We start from the raw sequence: 17,839 nt of genomic DNA, 5'->3' as shown, positions 1-17,839 counted from the left end.
ACCGATTTGAGAGTGTTGAAACTGGCCCGACACTCGTGCTGAAATTTCTCATGTATATGGCGTCAGCGATTTTCCTCCTTCTTTATAAAGTACCGGTAAACGGTACTTTCCCAATCGAGCGAAAATTCCCAAATTCCCAATCGGCATCTGAAAAAATCCCAATTGGCGTCCGAATTTTTTCTCAAAACGATCGAAAGTTTCGTAACAAAACCCAACTTTCGGCGAGTGAACAAAGAAAATCGTATAGTTGTGTGTAACCACGCGCTCGATTAATATCGGGTTTTATTATTCAGCGCGTTCAATCAATAGAGTCGTTACTGTTTGCGGTTCTTTTGTCAGGCAGCCAGCGTACTGTTTGACGTCGGTTTGAAACCTTATCGTAGTTTGAAATGCCCTCCAGCACTGCCTCTGTGGAAAGGTTGTTCAGTCTAATGAACAATCTTTGCACGACAAATCGGAACCGTCTATCACAGGACACATTGACAGCTCTAATGATGCTGTGCAGAGAGGGATGCTAGCAACTGAGTGATGATCAAACATCAAAGATTGTTGAAATTTTAAAAAAAATGAAAGTGAGAGACATTGCTTTATAAGAGATTAAAACAACTAGTAATTGATTTTGTGTCTTCTATATAATATTTTGTTATTTATATCAATTTTATTACTTTAAGTAATGGTCATTAAGGCATGCCTGCAAATGATTATTTTAATGGGTATGTTCAATTAAGTTTGAACTGTATGATGTATTTAATAAGACCCAAACTTCACGACGCGATTTTCCCAATTTAAGGATTTCACGACTCCATTTTTCCCAATTTTGAGGTTTTCACGACTCAATTTTTCCCAATTGGACCGGTACGGGTACTTTTCCCAATTGGACAAGGAAAATGGCTGGGCGTTTTCGTCATATCTGGAAAAAATCCAGTTTTTGATAAAATGACGAAAAAGTGGTGTTTTTTATTGCGCAATCGCTATAAACACGTGGATAAGCCGGAAGTACATGTAGTGTTAATAGCAACCCCAAGACAATTCACCCCCACAAGACGATTAACCCGCTAGACAATTCAAAATTGATTTTAAATATAAACAAATTCGTACCCATAATATTTCGTACCCATATTTATTTCGTACCTATTTTTTTTGTACCCATTTTTTTCGTCCTCAAATTTTTTTCGTACCCAAATTTTTTTGCACCCAAATTTTTTTTTCGTACCCATTTTGTTTGTACCCAAATTATTTTGTACCCTAATTTGTTCGTACCCAATTCTTTTTTGTCCCCCTTTTTTTCGAACCCAAATGTTCGTACCCAATTTTTTTCGTACCCAAATTTTTATTGTACCAAATTTTTTTGTACCAAATTTTTTTCGTACCCATTTTTTTCATACCCAAATGTTTTTCGTACCCAAATTTGTTCGTACACTAATTTTTTTTCGTACCCATTTTTTTCGTACCCAAATTTTTTTCGTACCCATTTTTTCTTACCAAATGTTTTCCGTTCCCAATTTTTGTCGTACCCATTTTTTTTTTTCGTACCTATTTTTTTCGGACCCAAATGTTTTTCGGACCCAAATTTGTTCGTACCCAAATTTTGTTTCGTACCCATTTTTTTCGTACCAAAATTTGTTTCGTACCCAAACTTTTATTCGTACCCATTTTTTTCGTACCCAAATAGTTTTTTTGTAACCTAATTTTTTTCGTTCCCTTTATTTTTCATATTCTAATTTGTTTTCGTAACCAAATTGTGTTTTTTTTCCTACCCACATTTTTTTCATACCCATTTTTTTTTCGTACACAAAGTTGTTCGTACCCACATTTTTTTTGTACACATTTGTTCGTAGTCAAATTTTTGTCGTACCCATTTTTTTTTTTCGTACCTATTTTTTTCGGACCCAAATGTTTTTCGGACCCAAATTTGTTCGTACCCAATTTTTTGTTCGTATCCATCTTTTTCGTACCCAAATGTTTTTTGTACCCATTTTTTTTCGTACCCAAATTTTGTTTCGTACCCATTTTTTTCGTACCCAAACTTTTATTCGTACCCATTTTTTTCGTACCCAAATAGTTTTTTTGTAACCTAATTTTTTTCGTTCCCTATATTTTTCATATTCTAATTTGTTTTCGTAACCAAATTGTTTTTTTTTTCCTACCCACATTTTTTTCATACCCATTTTTTTTTCGTACACAAAGTTGTTCGTACCCACATTTTTTTTGTACACATTTGTTCGTAGTCAAATTTTTTTCGTACCCGAATTTTTTCATACCTAATTTTTTAATTGGTACCCATTTTTTTCGTACCCAAATAGTTTTAGGTTTCCCGATATTTTGTTCGTACCCTTTTTTTTTGTACTCCAATTTGTTTTCGTGCCAAAATTTGTTTTTTTTCGTACCCACATATTTTTTCGTACCAATTTTTTTTTTTTAATTTGATTTGATATCTCCACTCATTCCATTACGCGAAACCCTTAAGGTGTCGCAACTCTAGTACGGTAATTAATTGCCTGCCATTATTCAATCAAGTTGTGTGGTATTTTAATTAATAAATGTTACTTGGAGAAGCATGTTTAACAAGGGAGATGGTCTGAAAGGTGTTATATACAGCGTACGTTAATTAATTGCCTATAATGATCCAATTAAAGTTAATTGGTAGTTAAACGATATGTTTTACTTTTAAAAGCATGTTTATGACAAAAAATGATGTATTATAATGTCCCTTGTGTCAAAGAATTTAAAAACATTTCAATTACGCGTTGTTTGTCGCATGCGATTTTTTATATAATAGATTAAATTTACTTAATAATATGTATATGGCGACTGAATTTAGCATAGTTTATTATTAGCTATATATATGTGCAATTGAATACATGTGTACAAGTGAATGTGTTATGTGAAATGGAATATCCGTGTATTTTGTGTGCCAAGAGTGTACGTCCAAGGCAACAAGGGAGCTTGTTACGTAGCTGCAACTTACTAGGTACCACTTACGCCAGCAAACCTCAATGCAAGGCAATATATACCGTCTGTGGACATTGTACAGACGCGACGAAGTGTCCGCGAAACACCCGAACAACTGAAAAACTTATTTTGTGAAAGTTGTGAAATAAAAATTCTATATTTAACTCTATTGATGTGTTTCTTATTTATGTGTTTGCATAAATAACGCGTCTCGAGCTCATTGCCAAATGAAAAGTTTGAAAAAGGTACGAGCTGACCATGGGACGATTTGACTTGGGGACGAGTTGACCAAAAATGGGGACGAGTTAACTTTGGGACAAGTTGACTGTAAACCATTAAATTTGATTGGTTAATAACTTGTGTAGTTATCCTCGATTAGTGTAGTGATGTGTAAATCAAATTGACCACAGAGTTCAGAGTGGGAAGACGTGCTTTTCGGACATCTTTGTAACGTACAACATTCGTTTATCTTCTTTCGTAAAAAGTTGCACCTATGGTCTATGGACGAACAAGACATGTAAGAGCGAAGAGGTAGTAGTCAGGACCACACTATGATTGCTGACTCTTTCTCTTCAAGACCTTAGTAAATTCAGTATATAACGAATCACAGGTACTTCAAAAACATTTGAACCTTTAACATGTATATAAAATATATATATATATGTCTATATATATAGATGTATAGTCTTAATCTTCCCCCTGAACTCTGTGTTATACATAGAAAGCCGTTAATTACTATTGAAATCATGCAGTAATTGCGCAATAGTCTATTCCGAGCTACGATCCCTAAAACAGTTTACAATACCAATTACAAATCAGTAATTAGAAAAAAAATCTTCATCTAAATGCCCCCTCCTCGCCTACCCAATGCTTAACTGTTGACTACGTCATTACAGATTCCGAATAGTTGTGTTGTTATCATTACATCATTGCAATATTTGACAATACAAGGATTGCTTATATGAAGCATAAAATACTTTCCCCATTGTAACAGCACGGATGGCTCAGTGGGTTGAGTGGTAGACTTTCGATCCAGGGGTCATTGAATTGAGCCCAGTTGAGGATAATTGTTTTCTTCCTTCATTTTTTTCTTTCTTCATTGTTTTCTTTAGTTGTATTCTTGTTTTACTGGAGCTATTTAGTTTCAATGTTTACATTTATCAAATTTAAAGCATTTGATGACAAACTGACAATAACATACATGTCAAAATCGGTAAAATGTTCCTTGTATTGAAAATATTGTAATACAGAATACATTTTGATCCTGTTCTACAAGTAAAAAAACAACGTCCTGTTTGTATTATCAAATTTATTTAGTATTTCCATCCTCATGATGCTACAGTAGAAGCCAAAATATGCATGATATCACATTCACATGTGATGTATTTTTATAGTCATTATACACAAATAAATATAATGTACACTGTAACTATGGTCAAATGATCAATTATAACAGCTTGAATACAGGCTTGATTCAAACTTTGTCCCCCCCCCCCAAACCATTTTATTTGTAATTTCTTAGGAGTGTTTAATCCTTATTCAATACTGAGTCAGTAAGAAATATTATATATGCATTATTTTAATTTACTGAAACATGCTATGTCCAAAAAATATACACATTGCAATAATGCTTTTTTTTGGATTCAAGACTCAACAATATTATTTAATATTTTCATAATTAGATCAAAACTTAAATATTTCATAATTAGATAAAAACTAACAAATATATTCATATATACTACACGAATAATGAAACATTCATCCGAGACAATTGCCACATTGCTCAACATAGATGTCAGTAAGTCGCATATTTTACTTGTATTCAGTGGTATTCAACATCATGGCTTCTTATTCTTTTACCCCAAAAACAGGAGAAAGTATTGAGATGTATTATAACAATGACAAGCACGGGATTGTATCACACATACAATATATGTAAAGTATGCATTGCAAATTATAACTACATGTAACAAAATCATACCAACATATTGTATCATATATAGGAATATTCCAAACATGCAAATGTGATGTCACTATTTACAATGTAACTTAACATGCCCGCTCTTTCAAGAGTTTTAGTTCAACAACATAGTTATTACATCTTGAATATGACTGGTAACTTTATGCCAAATAATGGAAATAAATACAATTATGTGTTGTTACATAAATGTTTTATTTTATGCTGACCTATTAAGAAACTAAAATAAGTTATTCTTAACATTTTTAACTAGACCCTTGCCTTTTTTAATTATATCAATGCCGAAAAAAACTTGGTTTGGTAAATTTCCCATACCTCACACGTGAAATGTAATTTTAGTATAAGCTTCACTAAAACAATTTAAATCAATATGTATCAGTCAATTGCACAAGCAGTATTCACTCAGTTCCCTCAAAACTAAAAACATACATTAGCACTAAATGAAATGATTTCAAACACAATTCATCTGTCTCAAATTTTCACAAACCATTTGTAATTCCATTGTCCCACTGAGAGTTAAACAATAAGCACTGACAAGATAGTAATAAGCACAAGTAAAGATTCACATCACTTGTAAACCTCATATGTAACTTGAAATCAAATCATAAACACTCTATGAACACAGTCATGCAATTTCAAAACTTGTTTCCCTAATAATGATCAAAATGTCTCTTCCTTCTACAAGCATAGTTGACCAATCAGTCTTCCAATAAGTTTTCATCTAGGTCTATGTCCTGAAAAACAAAAATTATATGTTTCTATTAAATTTCATGCTGATACAACAAACATCTTTTATATTTTTGAAATATGTAATCAAATATATTTCCTTTTTTAATAGTCTTAATTAATAATAATTGCAAGACAAGATATTTTAATAAAACTATTGCTTTTCCCAGGTTTCAAACCAGGGACCTCTGGAAGAAAAAGCTTATGCACTACCACTGCGTCATGATATATTGTAATCAATAAACATATTTTTTTTAATTATTGACAAAAACTGTTACACATTTCAAACAATGAATAATAATTATTGAACTTAGATACATATTTTTACACATTTGTTGTCCCTTTGAAAGTTAAATTAAATCTAAGACCTTTCTTACTTAATTCAAGTTTTAAAGGTTTCATTTTCAACCCTTAGATACAGATGAGCAGCAAACAGCATAAAACCTGAACAGACTGTGAGTAACTCACAGGCTGTAATTGTTTAATGCTGTTTGCCCATACCCATTTTCACTTGGCTCTTAATGTGGGAAAGCTGTTAAACCAAGTTGCCAAAAAACAAAAAGTAACCAGAACACTTTGAAACTAAACACAAGTTAAGTTCAAAAGCATCTTAAATAAAACAGTGAAAATATTAACTTTTGATATTACTAAACAGGAGGGCCTGAAAGGCCCAAAGTCGCTCACCTGAGATAAAAAGATATGACCTGTTCTTTGCAGCCCAAGATATCAATGGAACAAATGTTCTAACCAAGTACATGTATCATGAAGAATGAACAACAAATGGCCCCTTGGTGGCCATGTTTTTTTAACAGACCTGATCCATTTTTTAACTCTTCCAAGATATGTCCAAATTTCATGAAGATTGGGAAAAAAATGTTGTCACTATATACATATAAAGAAAACTGCCCCACTCCTTGGCGGCCATGTTTTTTCCCTGATTAGGACCATTTTCAAACTCGTCCGAGACATCCACATATCTAATGTTTTGACAAAATTTCATGATGATAAGGCAAAACATGTGACTTCTAGAGTGTTCACAAGCTTTTTTACTATATAAATATAAGGAAAAAGACTCCCCTGGGGCCATGTTTTTTTACCAATCCAAACCATTATCAAACTCAACTGACCTACGCAAATGAACCGGTCACAGGACGGTTACAAGTTATGTAACTTTGTGAGCACTTATGTAATGCAGAAATATTTATTTGACAAACTCTTATTTCCGGTCAGGATGACTATACTGACTGGTTGTAATTCAATTAACTAAAGGCGTTCATTCAGGGACGCCTAAATACACTCAAAGAATTTATTTATAAGTGAAAATCAAGGCAGCTTTAACAAAAATAACTAATTTTTATTCCAAGAACTCGGAAAATGAAGAACAATGACAGAAAATTAAGACTAAAGAATCTAGGTATCGTTACAAAAATGAACAACATACAGTAAATACCTTAATGAATGTAAAAAACGTTCAAAATCTGTCCAAAAAACTGATATAAATATAAGTTACTGTTAGTCTAGAAAGTGCTTCAAAAATCTAGTTTACAAAAGAGGTCTAATTTAATCTAAAGAACAATATTTATGGAGATTAGGAAACTTCAGTGAATCAAATGTAAAAATAAGAATAATTTACTGAAGTTATTGAAATAGAATAGAGTCTTTCTAATTAAGAAAATGCCAAATAGAATAATCTAAATAATAAGAATAATTAGGAAATAATGCCAAAATGTCTTGATGCTGGTGTTAAAAATAATTTAGAGTTTAATTATTCCAAAATTCCAACCTTTTTCAAGAGCTGTTATCTTTTCAAGAAAGCATCAAGGGGTGTTTAAATCAGCCAAAACAGCTTATTTTATACAGTTCAGAAGAAATCAATTGCAGCGTAGTCAATTTTCCCTCAAAACAGTGCATTTATCAATGATTAATATCTTCCCTAATTCCAGAGCAGAACTAAAAATAGATTACTGAGCCAGGTTAAACAAGGGAGATAAATACTGCATAAATACTGCAAAATCATGTACATGTTGTCTTTCTTTCCGTTATCTCTTTGTTAAAAGGCTTATCATAAGTGTTAATGACTAAAACAGTTATGTTAACTATGAAAATTCTGTGTTATGAAAAATTACATAATACAGTTAATGTCACATAACATTGACATAATAAAACCAAACTTTACTACACAGGAAACCAATGTTCTGACCAAATTTTATGAAGATTGAGCAAACTAGAAAGTTAACCAGATTTTACTATAGCCATACATGTACATGTATATAGCCATATAAGGAAAAATGCCCCGCCCCTTGGCAGCCATGTTTTTCAAGCCAAGGTTACCATTTTAGAACTCATCCGAGATATCATTGGGACAAATCATCTGAGCAAGTTTCATGAAGATCGGAAAATAAATGTGGCCTCTAGAGTGTTAACAAGGTTTTACTATAGCCATATAAGGAAAAATGCCCGCCCCCTGGCGGCCATGTTTTTCAACCAACCGACATCATTTTCAAACTCGTCCAAGATATCATTGGGATGAATCTTCTGACCAAGTTTAATGAGGATCGGACAATAAATGTGGCTTCAAGAGTGTTAACAAGATTTTGCTATGGCCATATATAGCCATATAAGGAAAAATGCCCCCGCCCCTTGGCAGCCATGTTTTTCAAGCAAACGTAACCATTTTCGTACTCATCCAAGATATCATTGAAACCAATCTTCTGACCAAATTTCATGAAGATTGGACAATAAATGTGGCCTCTAGAGAGTGAACAAGGCAAATGTTGACGTCGCACAACGGACGACGGACAAAAGGCGATCACAAAAGCTTGGTGCTCAGGTGAGCTAAAGACTAAATGATATGTAAATTGTTTGAATGAAAAGAATGTGTTAAAAAAACTTTAATTTTTGATTAATGTAAGAACAAGTGTTACTATGTTCTAGAAACCATAAAAAAAAATCTAAATAATGTAATAACATCAAAAATAAAACAATAACATCTCCAAATAAAAAAAAATAGTTGAGGCCAAATGACTTGATTGTATTGCTTGAATCTTAGTGACATTGTTTTCCATTTGTTTATAGCGAAATAACATTATTGTTGGGCAAACTTTTTTAATATTTTGTTATTCAAGAAAGTTGAAACCAAAACTCAAACGAGATAAAAATACAAGCGACTAAAAGTCGGTTAAGGCCCTTATAGTTCAATTAATTGCAGCTTTTTTACACATTATGTTGTAATTATAAGAATTGAATAACATATATCTGCATGTCCTTGGCTGGCATATGAACTGTCAGGTTTTTGGTTTTTATGAATATAAGGCGATATTTTCGCTCACAGTTTATGCACCGCTTAAAAGTTGATTAAAATGCTATTCAATTTTTAAATAAACAAGAGATGTGTTCGTCAGAAACACATTGCCCCCTATTGCGCCGCTTTGAATTTTGTTTTTTTTATCTTTGACCTTGAAGGATGACCTTGACCCTGAACTTTCACCACTAAAAATGTGCAGCTTCATGAGAACGCCACTTTGAAATTTCTTTTTTGACCTTTGACCTTGAAGGATGACCTTGACCTTGAACTTCCACCACTCAAAATGTGCAGCTTCATGAGATGCACATGCATGCCAAATATCAAGTTGCTATCTTGAATATTAAAAAAGTTATGGCCAATGTTAAAGTTTTTTCGGACGGACGGACAGACTGACATACTGACTGACGCACAGTTCAACTGCTATATGACACCCTACCGGGGAAATAAAAACAGTGACATTAAGCACACATGTTCACGTCTAATCTACCACGCTACATGTTCCCCATGCATAGAATTCGAACTACCTGTGTGTCCCCTGTATCAACTCCCTATAAAACCAAACAACAACAATTCAGTTCAGCTGGCTTCCGAGAAAACTGGGTTTAGTATATGAGCGTAAACTGTCATCACAGATTAGCCTGTGACGTCTTTAATGGTATGTTTAGTTTGAAAGAAGTCTGTTCTTAGCCAAAATCAAGTGTTGGCCGAAAGTGTCAACTCTGATAAGCCTTTGCAGACTGCACAGGCCAATCTGAGATTACACTTTATTAACAAGCATTAAACCCAGTTTTCCCAGAATGAGGCTCAATTAGACTTCGTTAGATTTCCTAAAAACAAATGTCCCTTTTTTTTAATCCAAGAAACAGTGGTGACAGATTTTCTATTGAAGTTATACATTTTGAAGATAATATAGACAATTTTCAACTAAAATTTATTTACAAGCACAAGACATTACCACTCTCTAAGATAAGTATGTCTGGATTTATGTCCAAGTTTTCAAACACCAGCCATTTACTCTATTTCAAAGATACTCACGTCTGTATTGACGTCCAAGTTTTCAAGGTCGAGTTCGAGCTCCTTTTCAAGGTCAGCCATTTCTTTGGCCCCCAGTTTGGGCTGCTGCACTGCAGGTTGGCTTGATTGTGCCTGAAACATGCATGTATGAGCAATGTGAAACTCCAGTTGCAGCCACATCAGATTATTCTTATCATGTATTTTAGCAATCCCCTTGGAAAATGGGGCTTAATGCATGTGCGTTAAGTTTGGGCTGCTTCACTGCTGGCTGGCTTGGGGCCTGTTACGTATGATCCATGCTCCGGGAAAACTGGGTTTAATGCATGTGCATAAAGTGTCGTCCCAGATTTGTCTATGCAGCACGCAGAAGCTTATCACGGACGACACTTTTCGCTTTATCTGTATTTGTGTTTTGAAAGCCATAAAACGAAAAATTCCATACAACTAAGAGGAAACATACAAATGGTCCACTCTCTGGGAAAATTGGGCTTAATTCAAGTAACTGTATTTTTGTGTCTTGACAATTTATTTTCTGAATTCATTTGAGTCTTGCTCTGGGAATATATAGTTTCACTTTGTTTATGTTTAAGCCTCATTCTGGGATACCTGAAAAACTGGGATTAATGCATGTGCATTTAGTGTCGTCTTAGATTAGCATGTGCAGTCCGCAAAGGCTTACCAGGAACAGCACTTTCACTTGTTTTAAATTTCTTGTTTTAATGAAGTTTTTTTTCTTACAATTTACCATTTTATGTTTTGTTTACAGGAAGTATCTTTATAGAGAAAATCTAGTTTTTAAAGAACGTGTCATCCTTGATTAGCCAGTACAGACTGCACAGGCTAATCTGGGATGACACTAAACACACATGTATTAAGCCCCATTTTCTCATAGCAAGTTATTTTATTGAGGTATGTGACCTATTCAATCAACACGAAATTACCATAATATAGTCCTTAAAATAAAATCAAACATATTCCTGTCTGTTAATGCATTTCAAAGAATATCATTTGGATTATGTAACCATGCAATTTTTTACCAACATGTTTCTTCAATTAAACCGTAGACAACAATAAATTTCTATCTCTTTATGTTGCTTATATTTTAGTTTTGAAGAAACTTAGGGAAAGATCTATGGAGCAAAATAACACCCTGCTAAACCCTGTCCCTTTTTGCAGAACCCTGTACCTTGTTTGATCCCAGATCTTTCCCTGCTTGTGTTTGGATTATGTCAACATGTTTGGATTATGAAAACATGTGCAAAAGTTTAAATTTGAAATACAGACTAATGCACGTTCAACTCCTTGATTTCCAACTATCTACTTTGCTATCAGAGCCGATGATAATCATAAAATATCTCAAGTCTCTGGATTAAAGTGTGCACTGCACTTAAGGCTGTTACAAGAATTATCTATACATGTATATGAACTAAGATGACAAGTGATTAAGTTCATGAAATACCTTGGTTCTCTGTATTAACTTGAAATTAAAAATAATTAGAGTTGATTCTTTAGTTGAACAACAACAACAACAACAAAACAGCAAGCTCATCTTATCTTAATTACACAGTATCATGCTTATGAAAATATTCCGAGCTTGCATAAACATGTGCTTCCTAAAGCCATTTTTTACATTTATTATTAGTAAAGCTTGCCAATATTTATCTAATACTGGTGAAGTATATCAGGGCTTTATTTCCGTCTTTAGCAAGAGCCTTATAGATACCCCTTCCCCTAAGAGAAAGGCCCCTTCCCCAAAGAAAATTTCTTAACAAGAGCACCGCCTTGCGGGTGCAGACCGCTCATCTATTTTCTTTTTAAAGGTGAAGGGACTCTCATTTTCAATCACAAAGGAGGGAGGAGTGGAGTGAAGAGGGGTGTATAGTGTGGGGTTGTGGACATTTATTACATTATCTTCCAAAAAAGCGAAAAAAAAAAAAAAAAAAAAAAAAAAATCGGGGGGGGGGGGGGTATAGTGTGAGGGTGTGGTGATAATTTGTGAGATGATCTTAAAAAAAAAAAAAAAAAAAAAAAAAAAAAATCAAAAAAAAAATTTGGGGGGGGGGGTGGGGGGGTGGGGTGGGGGTATAGTGTGAGGGTGTGGTGGTCATTTGTGAGATGATCTTATAAAAAAAAAAAAAAAAAAAAAAATTAGGGGGGGGGGGGGGAGGGGGGGAGGGGGGGGAGGGCACGGGGGATGGTTTGGGTGAAGTCTATTGTGGTATGTCAGGTAAGAGTAGTTTCATCAAAGTATCAATCAAATCTAATCATAAATAAAGAAGTTATGGCAATTTTAGCAAAATTTAATAATTTGACCTTGAGAGTCAAGGTCATTCAAAGGTCAAAGTAAAATTCAAGTTGCCAGGTACAGTAACCTCATGATAGCATGTAAGTATTTGAAGTTTGAAAGCAATAGCCTTGATACTTCGAGTGGATCGAAACACAAAATTTAACCATATATTAAAAGTTACTAAGTCAAAAAAGGGCCATAATTCCGTAACAATGACAACCAGAGTTATGCAACTTGTCCTTTTACTGTACCCTTATGATAGTTTGTGAGTGTTCCAAGTATGAAAGCAATATCTATGATACTTTAGGGGTAAAGTGACCAAAACATAAATCTTAACCAAATTTTCAATTTTCTAAGTATAAAGGGCCCATAATTCCGTCCAAATGCCAGTCAGAGTTACATAACTTTGCCTGCACCGTCCCCTTATGATAGTTCATAAATCTTGCAAGTATGAAAGCAATAGCTTTGATACTGTAGGAATAAAGTGGACCTAAACACAAAACTTAATCAAATTTTCAATTTTCTAAGTATAAAAAGGGCACATAATTCTGTCAAAATGCCAGTCAGAGTTACATTACTTTGCCTGCACAGTCCCCTTATGATAGTTAGTAAGTGTTGCAAGTATGAAAGCAATAGCTTTGATGCTTAAGGAATAAAATGGACCTAAACACAAAACTTAACCAAAATTGTCAATTTTCTAAGTATAAAAAGGGCACATAATTCTGTCAAAATGCATGCCAGAGTTATCTAACTTTGCCTGCCCAGTCCCCTCATGATAGTAAGTAAGTGTACCAAGTTTGAATGCAATAGCATTGATACTTACTGAGAAAAGTGGAACTAAACGCAAAACTTAACCAAAATTTGCAATTTTTTAAGTACAAAAAGGGCACATAATTCTGTCAAAATGCACGCCAGAGTTATCTAACTTTGCCTGCCTAGTCCCCTCATGATAGTAAGTAAGTGTACCAAGTTTGAATGCAATAGCATTGATACTTTCTGAGAAAAGTGGACCTAAACGCAAAACTTAACCGGACGCCGACGCCAACGCCAACGCCAACGCCAACGCCAACGCCGACGCCAAGGTGATGACAATAGCTCATAATTTTTTTTCAAAAAATAGATGAGCTAAAAATGATGGAATTTTAAAATGTCTAGCTTACTATGGGAATTTTTTTCACCTTTCTTAGTTTTGTTGATAATTGTTTCTACAAAATGGAAGGCCAGGCCCTTTCCCCAAATAAAGAAAAAAGTCCTGATTATATTATCGAAAATTGCAGACTTGGCCTTTAATTGTGTCATGTATTCAAACTCAGATTGGGTTGTGCACTTATTTCAAGAGTTAAATCATTCTCTATCAGTATTTAAGTGGGCTATGTCCTTTGCCTTGGCTATCTATGCCAGTACATTACAAATATATTTTCTGCATAATGGTATTTAAAATATTGCGTAAAGATCAACATCAGATTCATGTTGGCAATATACAAGGAAAATATTTATAAAAATATATCTGAACATTTTTAACTCCACAAAATAAATAATAATACATCATCTGAACTATTAATAAATGCTTATGACATACTCAAATTAAATATCAACAGCCAAAGTCTCAAATTGTACAAGGCAAGAATAACAATTCGATATAATGGTAAAAAATAACTGAATGGATAAATACAAATATGAAACTACCACAAACATATAGGTTCCTTTTTTACTGTAGAATGATTCAAAATTAAAGGTCTGACACCACAGAAATATTTGAGCATCTGTATTCGAAAACTGGGCTTAATGCATGTGCATAAAGTGTCATAACCAAATGTCCTGTGTATTAACCACAGACTTATCAGGGACACTTTACTTTTATGGAATTTTAGTGTTTGAAGAAACTCTCTTCGAACTGAAGATCAGGTTTAGTCAGAGATTGTCTTTCCTGATTAGCCTGTGCAGACTGCACAAAGCAATCTGGACAGGACTGACCCTTAATGCACATGGATTAAGCCCCATTTTCCCAAAGCAAGGTCCAAATATGAAACTACCAAAGCCACATGGTTCAGAAAGGTTCCCAATTCTCAGAGGGTTGAAAATTAAATGTCCAGCACCACAGCATGACCTTTCATGACAAAATAATAACCAATAATCCAACAGTTCAAAGGTCAACAAAAACATCTACCTCCTTCTCATCTTCTGAGAGGCTAGCTTCCTCATCCGACCAACCCATGTCATCATTTGGGGTCACATTCGAGAATCCCTCATTTTCAGAACTTTTTGAAATACCCTCATTTTCATAACTTTTAGAAAAACCCTCGTTTGCTGAACTTTTAAAGGAACCCTCCTCAATAAAACTGCTTGAATGACGCTCAGTTTCTGAACTTTTTGAATAACCCTCAAAACTTTTTGATTGGCCCTCATCCTCAGGGTCATTATCGGAGTCCCAGTCTGGACTCATGGCACAGGAAGGCTTCCAAGTCATCTGAGATAAATGGGCAGGCTTGGTAACATTGATGTGCTGAATTTAAAGGACCTGTTCACAGATTGTTGCAATGTGTGATTTATGTGCGTTTTTATTAATAACTGTAGCATGACTCATCAGACACTAGGATAAGTTACTTCCCCTCCAAACTAGACTTTTAATCATGGCCCATGGATAGTCTGGTTTAGAGTTTCTAATGTTTTTATAAACAGGCCAAATAACACGCATGTTCAATTGTTTTATTTATGGGCACTTGTATTCATGAATAAAAATTGATGTTGAGCCTCATTCTGGGAAAACAGGGCTTAATGCATGTGCGTTAAGTGTGATCCCAGATAAGCATGTGCAGTCCTTACAGGCTAATCTGGGTCAACACTTTCTGTCCATACTGGATTTCTGTTAAGAACAGATCTTGTAAACAAAAAAATCCAAAGAAGCAACTTGTTGTCCCTGATTAGCCTGTGCCTACTTCATAAGCTATTCTGAGATGACACTAGACACATGCATTAAGCCCAGTTTTCCCAGGCTAAATATAAAAGTCACTATTTTGTAAAATGCATTTATCACTAAGATAGCTTTGAAAGACACTACCAAAGTTTCACATAATATTCTTAACATAAAAAAATCCTCTGAAAAGCATTTTTCTATTAAAATAATTTCTTCATTATATTGTTAGTATAGACTTTTTAATTGGTGTAGTTTTTGCAGTTAAATAATTACATATTCCTTCTATTTAAAAAGAAAACAAAATGAAACAACTGCCTACAAGTCCCTTTAGGTTATGGACAAATCAATACATATATTATATAAAAACTGGTATATAACCACTACATATTTCTATGGGCTACATTGTTCTGATATATTTTGAAAATAAATAAGAATGCAAATGGACAGTATAAGCTTGGCAGCTTACATAAGCAAGGTTGGCATTTGCAGAACAAACATACAACAAGCATTGTTTAAATACAAACAAAAATGTAATAATTGTAACTGAAAACTAAGTTGAACAAAAATCACACGCAAAATACTGAAACCTGAAATGATTGCTATACTAGTAACTGAGACGCGCTCTGTGAAAATGGGGCTAAATGCATGTGAGTAAAGTGTTGTCCCATATAAGCTTGTGCAGTCCACACAGGCTAATCAGTGAAACACTTTCTGGCTAAACTTAATTTTCATTTAGAAGAGCCTTTCTTTAAATTTCTAAAGGAAAAAATTCATAAAATGGAAAGTTTCGTCTCCGATTAACCTGTGCAGACTGCCAGCACCCTCACACTACTTTGGGGGAAGGGGTCCACAGCCCTTAGGAGGGGGAATTTTTTTGGAAATGGGGGAATTTTTATAAAAAAACAACAACTGTGTTTAACTGTTATAAATATATATTTCTATATATGTGACTGTCTATAAACAGAAAGGTGGACTTTTACTCAATCTACATAACAGTAATCTAATTTAAATGTGGGTCGGTAGGTAGGCTTTTTTTCTTACCACAACACTTAATTGAATATTTAACTTAATGAGAATGTCATTATTTTCAGGTATCAGCAGTGTGAAATGCATGACGACATAGTACTAACTTTCAGATATAGTTCTTAACAAGATGTTTAATCCAGATTGTCTTTATCTGTATATTACTGTACAAATAAATATTCTTTGAAAACTAAAGACTGCATTTTGAATAAAGCATTTATTGACTAGAATAAATGTAAATGAAACAAAACTTTAACAAAAATAACAGTTCTGAACGATTCAGACGCTTTCCGCAGTTGCGTAAATTTCGGACATAAAATTCGGATGCGGATTTTGTAACAGAAAAAGCTTTTGTCTTTATCTGCAAATTATTGTACAAATAAATATTCTTTGAAAACTAAAGACTGTGTTTTTAATAAAGCTTTTATTGATTAGAATAAATGTCGATGAAACAAAACATTAACAAAAATAACAGTTCTGAACGATTCAGACGCTTTCCACAGTTGCGTAAATTTCGGACATTAAATTCGGATGCGGATTTTATAACAGAAAAAAACTTTTTTGTGATTTTTTTAACATTTTCTGAGGGGGAAAAAATCTGTTTTGGGGGGAAAAAATATACCTTCCAGGTGGGGGACTGCAGCCGAAATTCGGCGTCAGATTTGATAGATTGAGGGCCCTGACTGCACAGACTAATCTGGGACAACACTGTACAAAGACGCAATAAGCCCCATTTTCCCAAAACAAGCTCAAATCTTAACTGGCATGCCACAACTCTAATGACTTGTCACCCATACATAATGGACTGTGTACCTCAGCTTCTATGTTAAGTTCTGGGACTGGTTCACTTGATTTCTGTCCAGACGTAATATCCTCTTCTGATGGTTTTGAGTTCCAGTCTATATCGGGATCCTGGATAGGGGAATGGGTACATGGATGATCAAACGATGGGTTTTGAGATATGTGACATGAGCCAAAAGTGTTCTCAACTACAGTTGATAAATGGGGCGTTCACCAACTACCTGTACGCAAACTGTCATCAACAGAGTTTTTTGGTAAGCCTGGTTTCAATTCGAGTCGTCCATATTGTCATGAATTTTGGTGCATATTTCACCAAGAAATTAGGGATTTGGGGAAAAATGTTGATAAACTGACACTTTGAGTGTGTGTGTGTTTTTCCAAGACCTTCTTTGATATGTTTCTTATATCATTGTGCCAATTATCATCTGATATAAGCTGGAGTGCTCAATTAATGTATTAATTATGGATGTAATGATTGTTTATATTAAAAAGAAACAATAGCATAGAAAGGATTGCATGGAAATGATGATAAATGAGCAGTGAATACAAGTTGAATGAAATATAAACTCTGGAATAAATGTTGCATACATGTACACATATACATGGTATAGAATGGATACACAGCATCCCTGCTTAGTCTGAATTGGTCGATATATAATGCACACACATGGTTTAAACAAATTGACAGCACACTCAAAAGTTTTTTGACAGTTGTTTAATTAATATTGTGCCTGTGAAATGAGCCATGAAAACGCAGTTTATCCTTGGTGATTATTGTTGATAAAAAAGACTGATTTTAATAGGTTTTGGTACTAAATTCTTTATCAATATGTCAATTTG

General features: G+C 34.1%; 1 protein-coding gene across 19 annotated transcripts in view; it reads right to left on the bottom strand.

The window, feature by feature from the left end:
* Positions 1 to 17,839, bottom strand: part of LOC127841135 (coatomer subunit beta'-like) — a 238,277-nt gene that overhangs the window by 160,968 nt on the left and 59,470 nt on the right. For 11 of the 19 annotated variants that reach the window (XM_052369731.1, XM_052369735.1, XM_052369732.1 and 8 more), the window contains 5 exons: positions 17,012 to 17,110; positions 14,429 to 14,764; positions 9,996 to 10,106; positions 9,485 to 9,508; positions 4,247 to 5,664 (listed from right to left, as the gene is read on the bottom strand). In XM_052369731.1, coding sequence (XP_052225691.1) covers positions 5,629 to 5,664; positions 9,485 to 9,508; positions 9,996 to 10,106; positions 14,429 to 14,764; positions 17,012 to 17,110 — 606 coding nt within the window. In that variant the 3' untranslated portion in view covers positions 4,247 to 5,628. Of the gene's footprint in view, positions 1 to 4,246; positions 5,665 to 9,484; positions 9,509 to 9,995; positions 10,107 to 14,428; positions 14,765 to 17,011; positions 17,111 to 17,839 lie in introns of those variants that run through there. The other 8 variants (XR_008030718.1, XR_008030719.1, XM_052369734.1 and 5 more) reach the window with 8 other exon arrangements.

This window comes from Dreissena polymorpha, chromosome 8 (assembly GCF_020536995.1).
Source record: "Dreissena polymorpha isolate Duluth1 chromosome 8, UMN_Dpol_1.0, whole genome shotgun sequence".
NCBI lineage: Eukaryota > Metazoa > Mollusca > Bivalvia > Myida > Dreissenidae > Dreissena > Dreissena polymorpha.
This window is presented reverse-complemented; position numbering and strand designations above follow the sequence as displayed.